The 14,331-nt window shown below is 37.8% G+C and overlaps 1 protein-coding gene across 2 annotated transcripts in view; it reads right to left on the bottom strand.

Moving 5' to 3' along the window:
- The window catches only part of OLA1 (Obg like ATPase 1), a 103,635-nt gene that overhangs the window by 79,685 nt on the left and 9,619 nt on the right, over positions 1–14,331 (bottom strand). Inside the window, exon 4 of one of the 2 annotated variants that reach the window (XM_056349018.1) lies at positions 11,635–11,762. The exons of the other annotated variant lie outside the window; for it this stretch is intronic. Coding sequence (XP_056204993.1) covers positions 11,635–11,762 — 128 coding nt within the window. The remainder of the gene's footprint in view (positions 1–11,634; positions 11,763–14,331) is intronic. 2 annotated transcript variants of the gene reach the window in all.

Below are 14,331 nucleotides of genomic sequence, written 5' to 3'. Positions count from 1 at the left end.
TGCATCTGAACTGGATTACTGAACAGAGCTTTTGCTTGGGTGTGACTCCTAAAGCAGTTCCTTTGCTACAGGTAGATACACTCTTAGCTTTTTAACATGCAGTAACTGCTGCCAGCAACTTCTAAGCACCTGTGGGACTATGGGCAAAAAAAAGGAAGCACTCTGACACTCCAAGGATCTCAGACAGATTTCCCTGACAAACAAAATATAATCCCGTGTTTTGTAAGTCTTACAATTACATACCTCACGTAAGCTAGGAGCCTTGTTTAGTTTGTCCAGGATAAGTAAGTTATAGTCAAAATAAGAAACACAAAGCCAGCTTCCTCCTGGTCTTCATTTGCATTATTTACTCCCCTGTTCAGTACATAGCTGTATCATATACGTACATCATGGGAATATCAATACAAGAAATCCAGATGAATAGGGTGAATTTAATTCATACATTTTGAGGGCCAGAAGACCTAGCAGAGCCTAAGGTATATTCAAAATAACTTGCAAGCATAAAGTTTATAGTAAACGTAAATGTAATGAACATAGACCAAATGATGTGCACCCATTGTATGAACTGAACACAAGCCCATGACATGGCAAAGTTATTTTTAATAAAATAAAGCCAGCACAAAAGGGCGCTCACAGTGCTCACCACTGCTCCTTTTCATGAGTGATTCAAACATATTTTATCCTTTCTTCAACTAGATTACTGTCATTCCAGGTTTTTTATTTAAATCTTAAGACTTTAGTTCCCGTTTAAAGAGAGGAAGAGAAATAGCCTCAGTGCAACTTGGTCTCTTGCCTCAAGGCACTTGTACTACTTGTACCTCTAGCAGAAACCAAAGTGTTGGTTCCCCTCATCTGGTGACCACCACTCCCACAGATGACACATCACAATCATTTTTGCAACTGCTCCTTGTCTATTTTAATATGAAGTCACTTTATTTCACATCAACCTCAGACATAATTACATCTGCTCATGTGATATTGACACACTTGCATGCTCGCCTGCCATACTCGACTCTGGAGCAATGAGGGACAGCAATCAAGAGCCCCTGAGACACAACAGTTAACTCCTACTGCTGTTTCCAAACCCAACACAAGTCTATGCCCTCAGCTGTTTTAGGTAGTATAGCCATTTATGTATAAATTAGGAAACAGAAGTGCTTCTATGAGCCTATTTCAAAGTTTTAATGAAAACTCTGCATTAAAAAAAAAAAACACCCACATCCAAAAAACCTAGCTCCCTCTTTTGAGGAAGCAACTTTCTAAAAGGGAAGCTATAATAGTCTCAGTTTACAGACCACTCACCTTTCTGATGCAAATACTACAGCTAATTAAAGTGATGCCGACAAAGTCAGCCACTTTCTTCTGTTCCCAAATTGTTGATTTTACCTTTTCTGCTGCAGCCTTCCTCCAACCAAAGTGAAACATGCTTTCATATTTCATGTTACCACCAGGACAAAAAAACCACAAAAACAAGCAACCCGAACTGCAGTATATTTCCCTTCAAGCTTTCAAGAAAGTCCATGGCACATAAAGAAGAAATTACTTACAAGGCATTAAACTACCCCTGTCTTAAAGCCAGGATACTCTACACCATGAGTAAAGACACCCACTCAAACAGGTAAACAAGTTTAAAAAACTGTCACCTGAACACCCTCTAACACTATCACATACTGAAAATTTCTTTAAAGTATCACAGAGAAAAACTTTAAGTCTCATCTGTATTGCCTAAATAGCAATTATACACTGCCATATGACACACAGAACTATAATAAAAGTAGTTGTAGGTCAAATAATAGCAACGACTCAGTAAAGATAACCTGCCTGGTCTTTATTCTCAGGGGAAGGGGGTTTACTGGTCAAGTACTTTATGACTCACAGTACAGTATATTAGAAATTTTCTATGTATTCTTTAGAATTGAGAGATTGCCCTTGTAGCTCAGTAGGTAGCTCTCCTGTTTCTGGCCTACGAGGTCATAGCTTTAAGTCCCTGCTGAGGAAACTTAACAAGTTCCATCTATAAATAGAATGGCATTAGATGCTGCTACTCTAGCAAGGGCGGTGGCCTTTAGACAAGAAATTTTTATGTTTTCATCTCTTCTGATAAGAAAAAGAAATTGAACATGGAGAGGCACAGGATATTAGGCTAAAGACGAATGACAAAGTGGGCTCCAAAATCCATTGTAACTTCAATTAGCATAAGACAATTCTAGCATTATCAAACTACAATAAAGGCTACAGTAGAATGCAAGAACAATAATCTTCCTTCTCAATAAGCCTAAGTAACTAACTAAATAAAATTACAGGATTTACATTTGAGACTGAAAAGAAACCTCCTAGCTAACTGTACAGTCAAAATTTGACTTGTGACATCAAGAGGCAACCTCAATGTAAAAAATACTTCGGAGTTTCTGATTAGTAACAAAAACTTTTGAACATCACAGCTCTCATCTACTCTTTCTGAAGAAGTATATCCTTGAGACACATCTATTTAATTATCAGGGATTAAAACAATACCATTCCACAACACATGAATTTTTGCTCCTCATACCCATATATTTGGGAAGATTTATTCAGCTCTCAGAATAACAATTACTTGAGACAAGCTGAAGAATAAAGCCTATTTAAACCCTTATCTGAGTTTATTTGTGCTTTAAACTGTAGTTACCTGGCCTTAGAGTAATATGGATTAAAGCTCAGGTATCACTTTCACTCAGCCTGGCGATGTAATTTACTGTTCAATAAAGACACAGGCTAACTCACTAGAGTGCTGACAATTTTGCAGCACCTTTGCACAATCTGCACCCACATACCCAGGAAAACAAATTTGCTCCTCTGTGGGAGGGAGACAAAGCTGCAAGCAGCTTACTGCGAACAGTTTTGAGGTACAAACCCGTGTGTTTTGTTCATATATGCACATCAAAAGGAAAGAAACACCGGCAATAAAACAGGAGATGAGGGTGACTACAACGTGACTTCCTGATCTCAGAGACACTAATATTATGCTCAAGTAAGAACAGTAACAGGTCTTGCAAAATTCTTCTGCAATAGTTTAGGAGGTCATTGTCCTTCCTGTATTCATCTTATCTGCCTAAGTGAAAAATCTGAGTAGTTAAGTTTTCCACAGCTGGCCAAATTAAGCTAACTGATCCTGCACTGGGGCTGACCTATTGAACAGGACATCTGTGTACAAAACGTCTCCCTTACAGGTTTAGGTTTAGTGGTAGCACTAGTTGAAGCTGCATGTCAGAAGATCACAAGAATCTCACCCTGGTCTTTTATGTTCACTGCCAACATTTTGGTCAATAATGTACTACTATCCAAAACACACACAAGGTTCTTTTCTGCTCAAGATACTTCTACAAAGTAGACTACATCAACAGACAACTGCTTTACAGCATCAGCCTTCATCCTAGAGCCTCTTGCTGTATCATGGTATTGAACAGTACACACATGAGTAAGGTAACAGCCATTGTACCAGACAACGGGATGCTGGTCTCACCCCTAGTTTACTCCCGATTTCACTTACATCCACTGTCTCCATTGCTGGATGTTGCACAAACACCTATACGAATCCTACATGGTTATTTCTCAGGAAAGTCTTCTCTGAGCAGATGTCTGTATGAAAAGTTTCTTCTCTTTACCATCACTCTTTCTGAGCAAAAAGACTGCTGTGCTTCCATGCTTGGATCCACAGAGAAAAATCCAGCAGCACTAGCTCTCCAAAATGGCTCAAGGCCAGTATATGACACTGACAACTGCATGTGTTTCCCTGCAACAAATCTTTTGTCAAGGCAGTACTTGTTGAAAAACCAGTCTTCCACGAGTCATTGCTTCTTCCAGTCTTTTTTATTGGGCACTTTGTGTTATTCTGGATTTATGGTTGTTTCTTGGTTTTGGTTGGGTTTTTGTTGTTTTGGGGGGGTTGGGTTTGGTTTTGGATGGGTTTTTTTGAGGGGGGGGCAGCAGGGGAGGCATTCAGTGTTTTTTGTCTCAAACTGACTTCTGTGACAAAAAAAAGCTTTATTCAAACATGCTTTTTGGCTGTTTCACATTATTTAAAAGGGGAAGGAAGACATGTACATACAGAATTCCTCTGTACCATCATCTCATCATCTACACAAATAAAAGGTTTGAAGTAAAATAAAGCTAAACAGCCTCTGAAAAATCCTCTCCTGAAACAAAAACATTTTATTTTTATATGATGAAAAAGTAATGATACGCAAATCTGTATGCAGCTTCAGGAATATCTTTGTTAGTCTCCCTTCCCTTTCAAGGTGGTAGGCTTAGTATCTGAATGATGAGAGGAACAATTCAAAGACAGATAACATGTGGCCTAAGATTAATTACCACTGGGTTTGGGGTTTTTTGAGACCCGATATTCTGAAATTGCAATATACAATGCAAAAATAGTCTTGCTAAAAAATTATTTCAGTTTTGGTGACAATTGTGCTAAAAGGGATAGAGGAATACTATTTGCACAACTTTGCAATCAAAAAAACCCCAATCTCCTATGCAAGGTCTTTTCCCAAAATCAAAACACTTTGCAGTATTTTACCAAAAAAAAAAAAAAACAACCCACACCCACACAAACAAAAAAACCCCAAAAACAACCACTAAAAAGTCAAAAAGACCCAAGCATTAGGTTAATACAATTAAATGTGTCACACAGACGCAACTGCCACAGTTTGAAAGTTTTCACAATTTCTGGTTTTAACACAGAAAAGTCACTGAAAACTAACTTAAAGTTTAGCTTCACTGTGAACTATTCCCAGTATTTTATTAAATATCAATTTACTCTAACAACAAATAAGGAAGATAAAACCTCAACAAGTACTATTATCTACTCAACAGCATACAGAAATACATCTTCATTGTGTAACACTAGCAAGTTTAATATATGCAAATACTTTTAAACTTTGGTAGCTTAGCAGTGGAAGGTTTGTATTTATAAACAAGGAATCCTAACTTTAACAGGTAGCACTTACGTTTACTAGCATAAAACAAAACCAAAGCATCTTCAAAAGACTGAACCAAAATATGTTGAAGACAATTTTGTAAGACAGCTACATTTTCATCATTTCAAGATGAATTTTGACACATTATAAAGATGAAAAATCAGCTTCAGATATTAGAAGTGACACAGCCAAGCTACAATTGCATAAACAGAGCCACTATGATGCCCAATACACAGCATAAAAACACTGAAGGAATCAGATGTGACCCATACTTTGTCCACCGAAATGTTAGTGGAGTGTGGCTAAGTGATATCATCATATGCCTCCTCCCTGTAGCATCAACTTCCAACAGCAGCAATCAGCAGGTATGATTTCTTAAAGAACACAGCGCGGGGGCGGGGGGAATGCATCATGTCTCAAGTATATAAAAGGTACAGAATGATTTGCATCTTTATACAGAAGATACACACATTTTCATAGAAAGTCAAAAAATGAAGTCAGAACAGAGGATACATCTTATTCAATTAAATAACTCTGTTATCACCACTTCGATTTTTACAAGCAAATCAAAACACTGGCAGTATTACTGTGAGTTCCCAATAAAACCTCATGATGATAAAAAATAAAGCTGAGTAAACTTGGTTGTAAATGCTGAGCACAAAAATCGGTACAAATATTGTCAAACTCAGTTTTGACTACTGCTTATCTCAAAAATACTTACACTCAGGTCACGTGATTCACCTCTAACCAATTTTTAAATGATGGCAAATTGGTTTAGAAGTTACCTAAAACCAGGCAGAACCAGTGGGTGTACTAAACTTCTCCAGTTGTAACAAGACATAAAAGTGGATTAAAAGCAATCAAAGCTTTTTAGGAACCAATTCACATTGGTCACACCAGTCACTTCTATAGGACCGCAGGGGATGTTTACCTAGCTTCATGGTTCTTTCACTCCTGTCACAAAGAATGATATTACACAGATTATCAGTTACCAAACTCCCCATCCTGCCCCTGAAAGGCAGCTAAAGCTCCTGTGCTGTGGAGTCAGAGCACTTCCAGGCAGAGGACCAAAGCAGGAGCACCCCACCCTACCTGCCCGTACTACCCTAGCACCATGTCACCGCAGGTGGCTCACCCATTCCTCTGCAGGACTGGAAGACCAGGTGATGGCATGCAGGTGAGCCCTCAAGGTCTTCCACAAAAGCCAATGTTGCCTGCCCTATTTCAAACATTGGGCATCGAACCCTAAGTTTTTTCAATTAAAAAGGCGCATCTGATAGCAAAGTACTTTTACAGACAAATTTCCTTTCAATTTCTGTAACTCTGAAAAGAAAGACTAGATTTCATTAAAGAAACTAAAAATAATAGAAAAATGTGCAACATATTCTCTGGAAAACTAGGACTGCAGGATATCAGTGGGAAAAACTCAAAAACATGAAGAGCTCTGGCTGTTTTAACATCCAGTACATTCAAGAACACAACAGAGCTGTAGCAGGGACTAAACATTGACATCTAGCATTTTCTTCACCCAAGCATTATTTAGGAGTAATCTGTAAGTTTACACTTGGAACAAGGTTGCCATTTTTAGTCCACCATACAAAGAAAGTAATTTTCAACAAGTGCTTGTGACTGAAAAGTTGAAAGGTAGTTAAAGCCCTGCAACATGAGAAGAAACACTATTGCAATCTTCAAACAGCCTGCCTTCTGCCACCAGGAAAACTTTGCTGCCTTAGTTAAAACCCTAATACACCTGAAACATGGAAAATAGAAAGGTCAGAAATGTTTCAAATTGAACAGTGAAACTCAGAAGATGAACAAGCATGTGTCAGGTTACTATGGTACTAATGGCGTAGATGCCGCTATCCAGGGTAGAAAATAGTTTTAAAATTAAATTCCCCACTCACTCTGCCAAATTTTTTTTTAAAGTGTATTAACATCAAATGGTTTATTATAGGTATCAGTAATTCATTTTCAGTTTGTGCACTTTAACAGAAAAAAATCTATAGGCAGTATCAAAACCCAAGAAGGTATTGCTCTATTCTGTACAGGAAAACTTATTCACCTTGTTTGCTGAGCCAAGAGAATCTACTTCATACTGTTACTAAACATGTACAAAAATACAGTGGTGCTGAACACAACCTTACATCTCTTTTTATTTGTCCTATTACCCTACCATGTGCTGTTACCACATATTTCTGTTTCTTTACATATATTCAAATACACCTTGGACATAAAAACAGTTTTTTCATTGGTTTAATGAACATTGCGTCTCCCAAGGAAAGTAACAGTTTATCTAGGATATGGAAACTTGAAAGCTGAAAATCCATAAGCATTTCAAGGTGGGGGTGGGAACTTCCCTTTTTTAAATAAAGTAAGGTAAGTAGAGAATTAGCCAGGCAGAAATATATCTCATTCCTCTTCAGCTTTATGCCATGCAAGAAACAGTGTAAGTAAACACCACACAGAGCTTCCACAGTCCCAACAGAAATGTAATTACATCGAGTGTACTACACCTGCAGCTCATCGATGTGCCCTATGGTGGTGTACTGGGTCTACGAGCCCTATAGCAGCCCTCACAGTGCTGTGCTTTCTACTGGTAGCTAGAAAGATGGTGATAACACACCAGTGTTTTGGCTCCTGCTGAGCAGTGCTCCAACAGCATCAAAGCTGTCTCTCCAACCTTCCCCCATATCACCATCACCAGTAGGCTGGAGGTGGGCAGGATCCTGGGAGGGGACATAGCCAGGACAGCTGACCCAAACTGACCAAAGGGCTATTCCATACTGTATGACATTTGCTGAGATATAAAAGCTAAGGAAGAGGAAGGAGGGACATTTGTTATTAGGACATTTGTCTTCTGGAGCAACTGCTACAAGTACTGAAGCCCTGCTTCCCAGGAAATGGCCAAACATCACTTACTGATGGCAAGTAGAGAATAACATCTTTTGTTTTCCTTCACTGCTCTGTGTACAACTTTTGCCATTGCTTCATTAAACTGTCTTTATCTTGACCCATAAGGTTTTTTAAAATCTTCTTTTCTCCCCCCATTCTGCTGAGGGATAATGGAGCAGCTTGCTGGACACCTGGCATCCAGCCAAATTCAACCAACAACAGGTGGATAAACCAACAGGCAACAACCTTCTTCAAAAAGCACTTCATAACACAAAGAGGTAACAACAGTGAGTTCTGTTATGGCAGCTAAAAAAAACCACACACAAATAAACCTTTTGTCCTAATGAAGACACAGTTCAACACTTTCTCAATGAATAAAGAAAACAGGATCAAAACCTTTAGCCTAGGACTATAAAATACCTTCAGTGAGATTCCCAAAGTTTGGCTCACAGTCCTCAACAAAAGCTCCCCATTCCTAGCTAGCCACTTCCTTGCCTATCCTTACCTTAACACAACTCGAGCGAGTTATGTCGAACTACTTTTTGCAAAAATACCAACAGAACCAAGCTAAGCCAAAGCCTAACAAGCCTTTCTTCAGTATACTCAGGCACGCAGACCTTGAAGTCTACAGCACAAACCGCACAGTGACCTTCTGCCTGGCATCAAGGAATAAGAAAAGACCAATTCTCTGAAGGGCTCCGCTTCACATGATTGCCATTAACATGGGCAGCAGTAGTGCATTACTACAACAGGATAAAGACAGGGAGCAACAGTTTCAGTGCTCAAAGGTGAACATTTGTTCCAGAGCAACTCAAAATCTTAGTCAAAACAAACACTGAATTTTTCATGCTTTGAAAAAGCATGGTCCCTGGATCACTTCCTAGTGCATCTCTTCTTAAGAAGATTTTATCATTCTCATCTTCTCTTCATCTTCAGCAACACCTCCTTTCCAGCTCGCTGGCATACAAAGCCTCACCTTCCAGCCCACTGCCTATTCCCCTTTAATAGCAGCAACCTGTCTGGGTTCCTTTTATGTCAGCTTCTACACAGCTGCAGAGATTCAGTGCCTACCCGCCAGGCTGAAAACCAACAGACTGTCTCGGGGCACTGGCTCCTAAAGACACACAGTCTATTAAGAACTTGGACTAAATCCTGATAAAGGGCAACAAAGAAGCTTCATACTCCCAGGATCCGGAAAGTTTAAGGATTTACAAAAACAGTTTCAGTAGTTTATATAATATGATAGAAATAGTGCAAACTCCAGGTATGCCACAGACTCTGAAAAAGGGATTTTTAGATTGGAAATAATTTTGACAGGTGGGTAGTTGTAAAGACATTACAGCATATCAGACATCACAGCATATCAAAAAGGTTTATACATTTTAATAATGTAAGTTGGAATGTTATTTTGAAAACTTCAGTGAGTTATAGTTTCTGCTGTATATATATATTATAGTAACCAACAGATTTTTTTTTGTTTTTTTAAATTTACTAGAGGGCTATTACTAGCTTTTAGTGCCAGATCTTCATTTTTATAGTACCGTGGGGAAAGTAGAACTAATATGCACTTCATGGGGAGGGGTGGGGAAGAGTACTTTTACATCTCTCAACCACAAAATTTTTCATTAGCTTTTTATTATTATCCCTAAGTAATATTTTTAAAGATCTTTGTGTTTATTGGGCTATCAACACACAGAATTTCTACCTCAGTTCATCACTAGTTTGCGTTCTAGATAAAACATCTAGCAAAAGCAGCATAAGAGGCAGGCTTAATAACTTTTTTCTTTTTAAAACCTATTTTTAAGTGATTCCATTATAATTTTGCTCCCAGAGAAAAACAGCAACAACCATTTCACAATCATTACATTTCAGAATCCTCAAAAGAAACCGAAACATATAACAAGTAAATGCAAGACCAGAACAGAAGAAATAGATGTTAATACAAAGTAAGTATCCAAATAGTTTACACACCCACAATAATAGCCTCATTTCTCTATCAGTCCCCAAAGAAAAATACACATGGTGTTAACATGGTTAACAGCCACCTCAAACAAATGCTTAGGATTATTAAACATACAGATTAAAAAGCATCTTCTTAACTGACTATTATATCAATCTGTTCCTTCACAAGCATTTATGATACAAGTATCAAAACAGACCAATAAAAAGTTTATCATATGCTCTCAATTCACTCCAGGCAATACAGTTATTATAATCACAGGATACCAATGGATTTGGGAAAACTGATCCCCGCTTTTTTCTAGGGATACTGTAGCAATGGTTCTTGGGTAGCTACAAATATTTAAAATATACTAGTATATTAGTATATATATATTAGTACTGCCTTCACATATTGAACTAGCTCCTAAGACGATGCACAACTTTAAAAGACTTGCTTCACTATACCCAGGAAGGATCTGGCCTCACCTTTTCAAAATGTCTTAGTTTTAAATACTACTAACAACAGCCCACAGTTTTCTATTCTACTGAAAGTATGCATCAAGTGACTTTAACAGAAAATAGTGGATAGAATACTAGATACAAAACACAAATAAGGCCAGAGAAGCAGCAAAGCTCAACACATGCACAGTTATAGATGGCTTCCTGGTACTAGAAAACATTTAAAAAAGGCCAATGCTCCCAAAAGCATGTCCTGTTTTTCAACACATAAGCCTAAGAACATAATACCTTTCCCCACAAAGTCTCTCTCTCTCGATTGAAAACATAATACCAGCACTCTGCACCATATCAGCGTCTAGGCATTCTTGATGCATAATAAGTTGCATTTGACTGAGGTAACAAACTTGCTAAGCATGCAGACTGTAGAGGCACATCAGTTCACTGCTCTGTATAAGTATGCTTCAAAAAACAAGCTAATGGCAACAAGGGTTCTAAGCATCTAAATCAGTACTGTAAGATAGTACTACTCCATGCCTTTGGGTTTTGTTTTAGAAACACCTTATCCACAAAAAGGATTTTGCTGATCCAATGATGACCACATAAAATACATTTCTTTTATTTTGTTCTATTGTTTCATCACTCACTGTATAATAATGACCAACCAAAAGACACCAACAAAGGCATCCAGTTCCCTTAAATCTGCATAAACACTATTAAGCTCAACCTTTTCAGACCAGAAGCCTTTTTCAACACTCAAAATGTACTGCAAGCCAACACACACTTTCAACAAGCTTCTAAGTGTTTGTAAGTGTTGTTAATAGGACTCTGAAGGCCAGTTCTGTATTGCAGTAATAGGTGATGAAACAGTAGAATCAAAGCCCTCTGTTTAACTGAGACATGTTCAGAATTCACAGGGATGCAGGGTGGGGGGATATGTTCAAGGCTCAATACAAGTGACAACAAAAATCAGGAAAAGGAAAGAAGTGAGGCTTGTCCTGTGAGGAACAGAATCCCAGAGTCTACTACTAACTCCACATTTTCATCTTCTACTTTCATTTCAGCCTTTTATTATCACATTCCATTCCTCCTCCTTTACAAAACTAAACAAATCAACTGCCATGCACTGCTGGCAAAAGAAAACAACAAACAATTACTGTAAACTTCCAAAAACCCAGCTCCTTTTTAAGTCTTCAGCGCAACACCAATGAATACGTACTCATTATAAACCAGAGGACAGGGATTTTCTTAGCTGCAAAACCCCAAAACCTGATGACTTTGAACTGAACAGTAGAAGTTTAAAATTGTAATAGATATTTGTTCCACAGCTCTTAGAGTACAGAATGCTGTCCTTAAGCTATAGAGAGAACAGATAAATAAATTTACATACGCATCAGATGAAAGATCCCATCACAGGCGTTAATATGAGACAAGAAGGAATTTCCTAAGCCTTGGCCAGTGTGGGCTCCTTTCACAAGGCCAGCAATATCCACCACATTCAGAAAAGCTGGAATTTTGCTGAAATATAAAAGTTAAAAGTTTAATTACTGAAGCCTATTAACCAAACCTTTTGTCACAGAAATAAGTTCAGAACATGAAAATCCAACATTTCCTTTTTCTAGAAAAAAGTCACACATGACAGTAGCTTTCTTACTTACTTAACAAGCAACGTGTAAGAGACAAGATTCTCCCCTCCCATGCAAAAGAACAAGAATTCTTTAATTTCTCTGTCATTATTCACATAAAATGGAGTAAACTATTTTTTTATGTGTGGAATCATACTGACAACTATATGAAAAATCAATTGGGCCTGGAACACTGAGGCATGAAGTCAGTCACCTGTAATGAGCAGTCTTCATAGTACCAAAAGGATAAGACACATAAATGGCCATTATACTCTGCTATCTCCCACCTCCAAGGTTACCATTTAGTTCAGTAAGTTAAGCAACTTTCTTAGAAGGGCATTTTTTTAATACAGCAGTCATTAAAACTAGCAGCGATCAGGGTTATGCAAACAATTTCAAAGCAATAAGAAAACAAGTGAAGATGAGGCTGGCATTATAATATAAACAGCTGTGGTGTTTTCCACCACAGTTAACAGCAACAGGTTAGCAGACATGTCCACAGAACATTTTATGTAGCAACAACAGAACAGTCATGAAGTTCAAATTAGCTTACAAAGAATGGAAAAAAGGCTTTTAGAGCTACAGGAAATGCATAAGGCAATTTATATACTGCAAGCCTTTTATCCTCTGCAGATTCTCAAATTGTTTTAAAATAAGCAAATAACTTAATGGGCATTAATATTTTCAGGTATATTCTAAACCAAATTACTTCTCAAAATTCAGCTGAGTCAGGGAAAAAATCAACCCCAAAACTAAAACTTTGTGGTAAGGTGTTGACTAAAAGCACTTTCACATGGTCTATGCAAATGACACCACCATCATAAACAGTGGCAGACAGAACCAGGATAAAATGCTGCAAATTCCTCACTTGCAGACCAGAAGCCACACACCATACCCATGAAGATCTCCAGTTTGATGGTTTCAACATAAATAAGTGGAACACTACTTGATTTCCATTAAACACTTCAAATTATCACCATTATAATTCATTAGCATTACACCAAGATTAACACAACAGTTCACTGTTTTACTGACAGTGAGTATAATAGAAAACAACCAAATCTATAGCTTTAATAACAATGATGAGAAGTGTATGACTTATGCTATGAAATCTGCATGAGCATACAGTGCAAATTTGTAAAGCAGTGCAAAGCTTTCTTTTATGGTGAGTGCTCTTCAACATGAGATTCAAATCTAAAAGATACAAATTCTGTGGTCTACCGTAAGATGTCTTTTCCAAAGACCTACCACTGCAGTGCTGCTCACAGATGGAGGCACCCACATAGGTGTGAATGAGTGCTAGGGATGACCTAGCCAGTGACCTCCTAACCAACTCTATACAGAAACCTTCTCTGCACAGCATTACACTTCTGAAGTCTTTATTGTTCACAGCCCAAACTAAGCTGCTTTTTTTTTTATTAGGTGTGACATGTTGCTGATAAATAAAATTGTTTTTTCAAATATTGAAATATTTGACAGCATGACTGCCATCAAATCTGTAACACGAGAAAACTCCACTACCATCAGGAAACCACCCTTCTGTCCTTACCCTGATGCCTGGCATGGCAGCTATGGCCCAGACAAAAAAATCTGTAGTTACGGAAATCTATGGATCACTGTCTCTTCTCAGAGCAATAGGCTCAAGTACAGCAAAACAAGTTTACAACTTTTGGGGGGTTTTTGTGCTATCCCGTTTCCATTTGACTGTAATACAACACAGTTTAGTATAAGCTGATGCACTGCCTCCCTTGAAATGAGCTCTCTAATTTGGGAAGAGATGAGCCATTAAAGTCTGTCTTAGCATGCAACATCAGTATTTCTGGAAGTGTGATGACCTAAAAGCAAACAATCTTATCCTGGTTTTCTTTTCAACTTTCTTCTAACACTTCCCAAGAAAAATTATTTATTTCACGAAAACTAACTTCACAATACAAGACCTAGACAAAATCTTTTTCTTCACCAAGGTGAAGTCCAAAGTATCACTAAACCTGTCAGGTGTAATAAGTTAAAATTTTGATATGTTTCATGTCATTAATACCTTAGTAATGCACTTAGAAATAAGCATGAATAGAACCGAATACCCAAAAGGGTAAATTTAAAAAAAAAAAAAGCGTAAGAAAATATTTACTACATAGCATGAGTTACTTAAATTCAGGTACGTATTACATTGACTTTTAGCTTTAAACTTCACTAGGCCCATGAGAAGAACGGCCCATCCTTGGGAAGACAGATGTGTACTGCAAGTCAATGCTGTTGAATGCAGTAGAAAGAACAAGAATGTAAGTACACTCTGAAGCAAGCAAACCTTGAAATTGTCACATTTTTGTCCCACTAGTTTTCTTTGCAAACTTTCTTTTTTTACCTACCAGTACACAAACTCAAAGGGAAATAGGAAGTCCTCAAGTTTAACACACTTCCAGGAGTAACGCACACCTGAAGACAGACACCATTAAGTCTATTAA

The sequence above is a fragment of the Falco biarmicus genome, chromosome 8 (assembly GCF_023638135.1).
Source record: "Falco biarmicus isolate bFalBia1 chromosome 8, bFalBia1.pri, whole genome shotgun sequence".
Taxonomy (NCBI): Eukaryota; Metazoa; Chordata; class Aves; order Falconiformes; family Falconidae; genus Falco; species Falco biarmicus.
The sequence above is the reverse complement of the archived record's forward strand: the minus strand, read 5'-3'. Positions and strand labels throughout refer to the sequence as shown.